This window comes from Sinocyclocheilus anshuiensis, unplaced genomic scaffold (genome assembly GCF_001515605.1).
Source record: "Sinocyclocheilus anshuiensis isolate Anshui unplaced genomic scaffold, SAMN03320099.WGS_v1.1 scaffold91, whole genome shotgun sequence".
NCBI lineage: Eukaryota > Metazoa > Chordata > Actinopteri > Cypriniformes > Cyprinidae > Sinocyclocheilus > Sinocyclocheilus anshuiensis.
This window is the reverse complement of record NW_015552636.1, coordinates 275,798-283,659: the sequence shown is the minus strand read 5'-3', so window position 1 is coordinate 283,659 and position 7,862 is coordinate 275,798. Positions and strand designations below refer to the sequence as shown.

Genomic DNA, 7,862 nt, shown 5'->3' with positions numbered 1-7,862 from the left:
GGGGTGGGGGGGGGGGGGGGGGTAATACACACACACACACATGCGCTCTGATTGGAGATTTACAGATAAGCCTTTGCATTTTTACCTCATGCTCTGAGCCGCGTGCGTGTATTGAATATGCTCAGATGTTGTCGGGTCGCTCACGATCCGCTCTGCTGTTGTAGCGTGCTCTACTTACCCCACGTCTCCAGTAATTACCCTTATGGGATTGCACACATGTGTTACCATGGCAACTTTGAACTTTGACCCCACGAGCAGAGCAGTAAAATCAGGGTGTGGTGGTGATGGTTATTGCGATAGACAATAGAGCGAGTGCACAAGGCTCAGCTGGTATAGAGTCAAGAAAGTGTTTTTTTTTTAAGTTTGCCTCAAAGTAAAGTCCACATGAAATCAAAATTATTGCAGTTTACTTCGTGCACGTTGCTAGTCATGTGGTGAACAAATAATCTGTGCAGGGTAATGGAAAAAAGTTTGTCTTGGTAATCTTTAATCAAAATCTGAAAATTTGCTTCCGCTCTGGAATGGCGTTTTTTCTGACGTCAGCTTGATGGTGTGGGCGGAGTACCCCTAGCCACGCCCCTCTAACCGCGAGAGAGGAGGCGCACTAAAATAAACCCCGCCCTCTATTCAATATTCAGTTTCAGTTGGAAATACGTCACGATACTGAAAGAAAGTAGAAGCTACTTCCAGATCACGCGAGAGTAGGAATCGCGGTTCAGTGTTATGTCTGTCCGTCAACGCTACTGGCGTAAAATTATTTCTGGTTTTATTTTGATGTGGTCAGTGACTGAATGCTTACGCAAGTATACAAGTGCAGCATTAAAGGGTTAGTTCACCCAAAAATGAAAATTAGCCCATAAATTACTCACCCTCAACACACAAGACACTTTATTTTTATGGATGGACGCTTTTTATTTAACTTCTTTTGGACTGATGCATGCAACTAAACTAAACTAAACTAAGTAATTTATGGGCTAATTTAAATTTTTGGGTGAACTAACCCTTTAATGTGCTCTGTTTTCGGTTCTCTAGAAAGGGATAGAGTTTCCTTCAGGTGTCTGTCGTTAAATTTAATGTTGTTAATCAAATAGCTAGATATGTAAAGGTCAAGAAAACGGGCTGTAGAAGACATTCCCCCTGCTTTAGTGCAGTGTTTTCCAGTGTGCTTGAGTTGAGTTTGTTCCCTTTTTAGAGTGCTTGCTTTTTAGTGACCTTTTTTTTTTTGAGTGTGTTGAGCAATGTGTTTTTCATTTTCTTAGTCTTTTTTTTTTTTTTTTTTAGTACCTCATTGAGTGAGTCACACACTCACATACACACACACACACACACACACTCACACACACACAGGAAGTATAAACTGCAGACATACAGTCAGACGCATGGCACAAACAGACACATGAAGTAGCCGAGAGCTTTGAAACACTCGTTCACAAATCATCTCGTCTTTCCGTCCTTCACTGAGCTCCTCCTCCTTCAGCTGCACCATCTGTTCACTTTCTTGTCCTTCTCTTGCCTGATCACTCCATTCTGCTGTTCTCCTTTCACTGGAAGTTACAGGTCAGTAAGTTTGAGGGAATCATAGTTTCTACTCTCAGAAGATCTGCGAGTTCTTCCAGTGAGACGTGGCTCAGTAAAGTGTGTGTGTGTGTGTGTGTGTGTGTGTGTGTGTTGGCAGCGAGCGGCTCAGTCCTTAAGGAAATGAGGCACATGACGGGGTGGTGGAGGGCTTCTCTGTGACTCATTGTCTCTCTCGGCTCTAGTCGTCTGTTTCACACACATGGACTCCAGATGTTTCTGTCTTCATTCTCTGGACGGCCTTTAGATCTGAGCTGATCCTCAAATATCAGCAGAAAAAACATACTCAGACTTTGAAAGCAGAATCTGGGCTGAATCTCAAGAACACATCCAGCTCGTATTTCAGCCCAAAACCCAGAGAGAGAAGCTGTATTTTGAACAACGTAAATCATTTCAGACCATGAACACTTTTTCCATTGTGACATTGTTTTTCATTTGTGTGATGCAAAAAAAAATGGATAAAACATCTGCTAAATTAATAAATGTGATTTAATCATTTGTACAGATTTTAACTTGAAAATCTTTGGATTTATTACTGTAATGCGCAGTGTGGGGATTTTTTTGCATTACAGCAATCCGAGTCGCCATTAAGAGCAAAGCAGAAAAGGCTCTGGAGTATTACAGTAATGAGAATTTTGAAAGCGGGGGGGGGGGGGGGGGGGGGGGGGGGGGGGGGGGGGGGGGGGGGGGGGGGGGGGGGGGGGGGGGGGGGGGGAGAAAATCACCACGGTCCTATAAATAGGCTAGCACACTATGATTTGTTTCTTCTTTCGGTTGTTGCAGTGCATTGTGGTCCGGCCGTGTTTTCATGAGATTGGCTGTGCAAGCATCAAGCATCAGCACTGCAGATGATTCCAGTGTGCTTCTGTCTGTGGCGGCGCAGTGCGCACTGATAAGTGTTCCCTCAGGGGACTGTACTGTAGGAGGGACATTAGTTCCAGCTGGGATCTGCACGGAGCTCAAAGAGCGTGTTTATCAAGAGAAGATGAAAAGAGACGCAGCAGCAGAGCAGAAATAACCCGTGATTCTCTTCAGAACCATCCTAAACTCCATTACTCTCCTGACATCAGAGCGGTCTCCACTCGCCGGCTGGTTTCTCCTATCATGTGTTGTGCAAGCGTCCAGATCGGCTCGTCTCATCTGCTATAAATATTAACTACGGCGGATCTTTTGGACTCTAATAAGTAACCGTTAAAGTCCTGTAGTAAAATCACAGCGGTACGGAGTCGTCTCCATTTGTCCCTCGTGTCGTGATTATCCTCTTGTTTTAATGTGTAAACAATAGCTGGGCTTGAACCCTGACAGAGCGGCGAGGCGCTAATCTCATTATACAGCACTACAGACCAATTAAACGTGCAGCCCAATTAGAGGCGGCGCTACAGATCTCTCAGACACAAACACTGAGAGACACGGATCACACGCATCCTTCATGTGAACGCAATCCCATAATGCACTGCTCTAAGCTTAGTGAACAGTAGGGTTGCAAAGGGGTGGAATATTTCCGGAAACTTTCCCAAAATTCCCGGAAGATTCCCAAAAAATCCTGGAATGTTTCTGAAATTTACCACCTTTTTGCAACCCTAGTGAAAATAAACAATTTTTAAAGCCAGAGGAATGTTGAATATGTTTAATTGTTAAATACTAAGAAGTTTCCATTAAAATAAACTGCATGTTTCCCATGTTCTTGTTTATTAGAGTTTTGTGTTCTGCCAACAGCAAACTATAGTCTTTATTCAGGTTAGAATAATGTAGGATTTACAGTCTTTACAATGACACGCACTGTAGAAAGGTCCTTGATTGTGTTATTTTCACAACTGGGGCTGCAACATACGATTATTTTGATAATTGATGAATCTAACGATTATCAAAGCAGTTAATTGACTAATCGTCAATTATTTCACAGATGAATCAATGGACTTTGATTTGATTATTCAGCTTTTGCAATATTGAGTTATGCATATTCTAATAAATAAATAAAGGTAATGACTTCAGCTTTTGGAAATCATGTCATTACAATTAATTTATACAAATAAATATATTTGGCACACAAAATGAGATGACAGATAAGATATTCACCATTTGATTAGCTATATGAAAACATTTTGTGAGTCATGAAGGTGAGACTAAACAATTTTATTCACAACATAATCTCTCTTAAAATACCTTTATAGGGTTATGATAACCAAAACAGTCCTGAGCTAGAACAAGTTTTGATCTCTGCAAACCCAAACTATCACTTTAATGAAATAATTTTTTTCCCACTAATAAAAAGATTTTATCATTATCTAGCTCCACACTGGAGAGCTGCTCTATAACTGAAAATAAAGTAGTAATTCTAACTGAAAGCGACACTGACTCTGGTTTTTCATGTTTAATGCTGTAAAGCTGCTTGATTTAAGGCTATCTATTGCATAAAGTACTGTATAAATAAACATGACGTGACTGGAGTACCGAACAAACATCCACATCTCTGTAATCAGATGCTTTCTGAACTGCTGCTTTCTCACTAGGGATGTAACGATTAACCGCGAGCCGGTTGAAAATAGATTCAAATATGTGACGATTCAAATCTGTTGAGATGCTAAACAAATCACGATTCAGTTAGGGGTAGGAGTTTATATGAATGCATGTCTGAGGGGAACTTACTGTCTTTAGAAAAGTTTATATGGTATTTTTTATTTTCATCTTGCCTCTGTATAATGCATATTAAAGTTCGTAAGTGCAGCGCTGCTTTGTTTACAGCGGTAACCAAGGAAACGCTTTAAGCGCCACCTGCTGGCAGAGAGTGAATCTGCATCTCATTCGGCTCTGCTGTTTCATGCTGATATCTTTTATGTATAGTTTCACAAAACTGAAGTCAAACCATTCTGTTTTTGCTTGAAATTTCGAAATTATACAACCTAATTTAGATTAAAAACTGCTCATGTTGCATGTATGCAGCATCTTTGTTTGGATCGTGATTAAAATGCAGTGGTTGCCTCTAATTTTAAATGTTAAGAGCACAGACAAAGCCTTTGTTTATATGAAGAGATTTATTTTATTTGTGTTACTTATTTATTTGATTTGGGGCTTGTTTTAAAATTCTATTTATTTTGTTATTTACATTTACATTAGCCTATATTTAAATTTTGTCATTTAGCAGACGCTTTTATCCAAAGCGAGGACAATAGAAGCAATCAAAACCAACAAAAGAGCAATAATATGCAAGTGCTATATTAGTATATTATTATAGTGTTATATTTCAATTTCACAAAGAAATGTGCAGCATTTTGTCCAAGCAATGATAAAAGGACACATTTAATTTATAATTAGTCTTAAATCTCATTTTGTTAAAAAATAATCATGAATCGAATCGTGAGTTGAGTGAATCGTTACATCCCTATTTCTCACCGCTGTCAGTTTTTGTTTATTTCGTTACTAAGTGGAAAGTGCGCAGCATATATTTACATCTTGATCCAAACGCCGCTCTGCTGTGTTTGCTCTGAAGCACCGTGTGTCGTCTTCTCTTGAATTGCATCCAGGAGGACTGAGACTAGGGTTGCAAAGGGGCGGAAAATTTCCGGAAACTTGCCAAAAATCCCTGAAATATTCCAAAAAAGTCCTGGAATGTTTCAGAAATTTACTGGAAATAAATGTTTCATCAGCTGAACATTCGGGATGTTGTTAAACAACAGTACAGTGCATTAAATGCGGCTTTACACTGACTGCCGTCTATTGGAATCAGTTATTATCAGTCTGATCAGACTGATCTTTCCCATGAGCAGTGCTGTGATGCTTTCGTATCGTCACGCATCCTCTGAGGTTAATTAGTGTCCAGTAATCAGACCGAGTGTGCTGGTTCTCTTAGGTGGAGCTGGTTTAAGCTCTTCGTCTCGTATCTCAGTCCAGTAATTGATGTCATTTTGAAGGGCTTTTGCCCGCAGGTTTAATTGGAGTCTTCATTATTCACAGATCTGGTGCTTAAATGTTCTCAATTGCGCAGTTGATGATGAATCTAAAGGTGAGAGCGAATCTTCACGCGTGTGTCACACAGATGACCGTCCGTCTCTCTCTGATGGTCATTACAGGAGGTCAACAGTCAGTCGATCGCTCTGAAACACAGAATCAGCTCTTTCTGCAGATCAGACTCGTCACAAACCTCAGTGATTCGCTCTGTTATTCACAAGCTGCAGTTCCTCAGTCACAAATAATGAAAACGTCGTATATTATATAATATATTTCTGCATTTCTGGTTAACTGGGCTTGAGTGTTTCTATCACAGGCCGGTTAGGAGATCCTTCAGCAGTGATGCTGGTTTTCACTGATACGCTTTCGGTCGGTCAGCTGAAGGTTGTGCATTCACCTAAATAAGTGGCAAGAAGCGTGGGATACATGTACACATAATAAATTACATGAAATCCATCCGGAAATTTCAAACTGATCTTTAATCTCTTTTAAAACTGGATTTGATCAAGTGGTGTTTAGCAGATGTCATACAAGACTGAAGACCCTACTCGATGCATGTTCTGCCAGATTCCCCTTTCTGGCAAACATATTTTATTGGACTGTCCCGCTTTTAATATATGTAGAAAACTCTTTTATGAAGTGAACTCGCTTATAGAGGTATTTAGTATAATTTTGCCCAAAAAAGTTTTAGAATTTTTATCATATGTTAATGTAAAAAATCTTGTGTAGTGTATTGTGTGTGTGTTTGTTTGCTGGTTGTTATTGTATTTGTTATACTTGTAATTTTTGAATTCATGTGTGTGTGTGTGTGAGAGAGTGTGTGTGTGTGTGTGTGTGGTGTAGTAGTTAATCTCACTCTTTATCTTCTTTTTCTCTCTGTAATCCCTCCATCCCTCTCTTTATCCATTTATCAGCAGCCGTTTGACTGTGAGCTTCACATCTGCTCTGTTTTCAGAGGTTTTGCACACAATTGAATGTCTGTAAATATCATTGTTATTGTAATATCATATCAGAAACTTAATATAGTCTCTTGTGATGCTTAAAAATACTCTTGTTCAGCTGAACATTATAGGATTTGAAGATTAAATTGAAGTGAATGGCATATTATGATGATGATATTTGGTGCTGAGAGCATGAAATTCCATTTGTTGTGATTTACATGTTTGAACTTGTTTAGGGAAACTTAGTTGAACTAACTAAAAATAAATTAGCAGTTTGATTATTTATAAACATAGTTTTTATGATTTCTAATCGGATGGAATAGAAGCTAAAAATCTTTGAAAATTAAAAAATCGGTGTGTTTGTCTTAAGAAAAAGTAGAGAGAGAGAGAGAGGGAGGGAACGAGTGAGTGATATGGGAGGAGAGAGAGAAGAGAGAGAGACGGCCGAGAGAGGGAGGAGACACACAGCCGGACGGACAGAGAGAGAGCAGGGGAATGAGAGGGAGATTTTGAATGTGTGACAGAGAGATCTGGAAGCTGGAAACGCTGCTGTCTGTCGCTGCTGTGTTCAATAGGATGATGGGAGTCTTTTACCCTCCTGTGGAGCCGGTGAGTTCTCAATCATTCATGTCGCTGCGTTTCCTGCCTGGAAACATCGAGCGTGATTCACTCGTGCACGCGCGTGTGTGTGTGTGTGTGTGTGAGCCCTTACATGAGTAAACTGCATTCTGCTAAATGCATAAATGTAATATTTGAAATGAAAGCATTTGCAGCTGCAGATGACGCCTTCAGTTAGTCTGTGAGTGTGTGTGTCTCTGTGAGTGTGTGTGTGTGTGTATGTGTGTCTCTGTGAGTGTGTGTGTCTCTGTGAGTGTGTGTGTGAGAGTGTGTGTGTGTGTGTGTCTCTGTGAGTGTGTGTGTGTGTGTGCGCGCGTGTGTGTTTCTGTGAGTGTGTGTGTGCGTGCGTGTCTCTGTGAGTGAGTGAGTGGTGTGTCTCTGTCTGTGTGTGTGTGTGCGCGTGTCTGTGTGTGTGAGTGTGTGTGTGTGTAAGAGAGAGAGTGTGTGTGTGTGTGTGTGTGTGTGTGAGTGTTGAGTGTGTGTGAGTGTGAGAGAGAGATGGAGGTGAGGAAAGTCTTGTGTGTTTCTCCAGCTGTCTGTCTTGACTGAAGGGGCCAGGTGCTCTTGAGCAGTTGTTCCTTCATCTGTCTGTCTGTCTCATTGTGTCTTCACATCTGTCTCACACACATGTGGCTTCAGTATTAATGTGCTGCAGCGATACAAATCAGTCTTTTATTAGTTAGAAGCTGTCTGTGGTATAGCCTGGGATCTGTCTCTCTCTCCGTCCCTCCCCCTCTCCTGCCGTTTCCCGAGGGCTCGAGCAGCTGTTATCTCGGTGTTTTC

The 7,862-nt window shown here is 40.8% G+C and overlaps 1 protein-coding gene across 5 annotated transcripts in view; it reads left to right on the top strand.

Annotated features, from left to right (window-relative positions):
* Nucleotides 1-7,862, top strand: part of LOC107666688 (RNA binding fox-1 homolog 2) — a 33,970-nt gene that overhangs the window by 2,603 nt on the left and 23,505 nt on the right. Inside the window, exon 1 of one of the 5 annotated variants that reach the window (XM_016458105.1) lies at nucleotides 6,939-7,070. The exons of the other annotated variants lie outside the window; for them this stretch is intronic. Within the exon in view, the coding sequence (XP_016313591.1) occupies nucleotides 6,975-7,070 (96 nt within the window). The 5' untranslated portion in view covers nucleotides 6,939-6,974. Of the gene's footprint in view, nucleotides 1-6,938; nucleotides 7,071-7,862 lie in introns of those variants that run through there. 5 annotated transcript variants of the gene reach the window in all.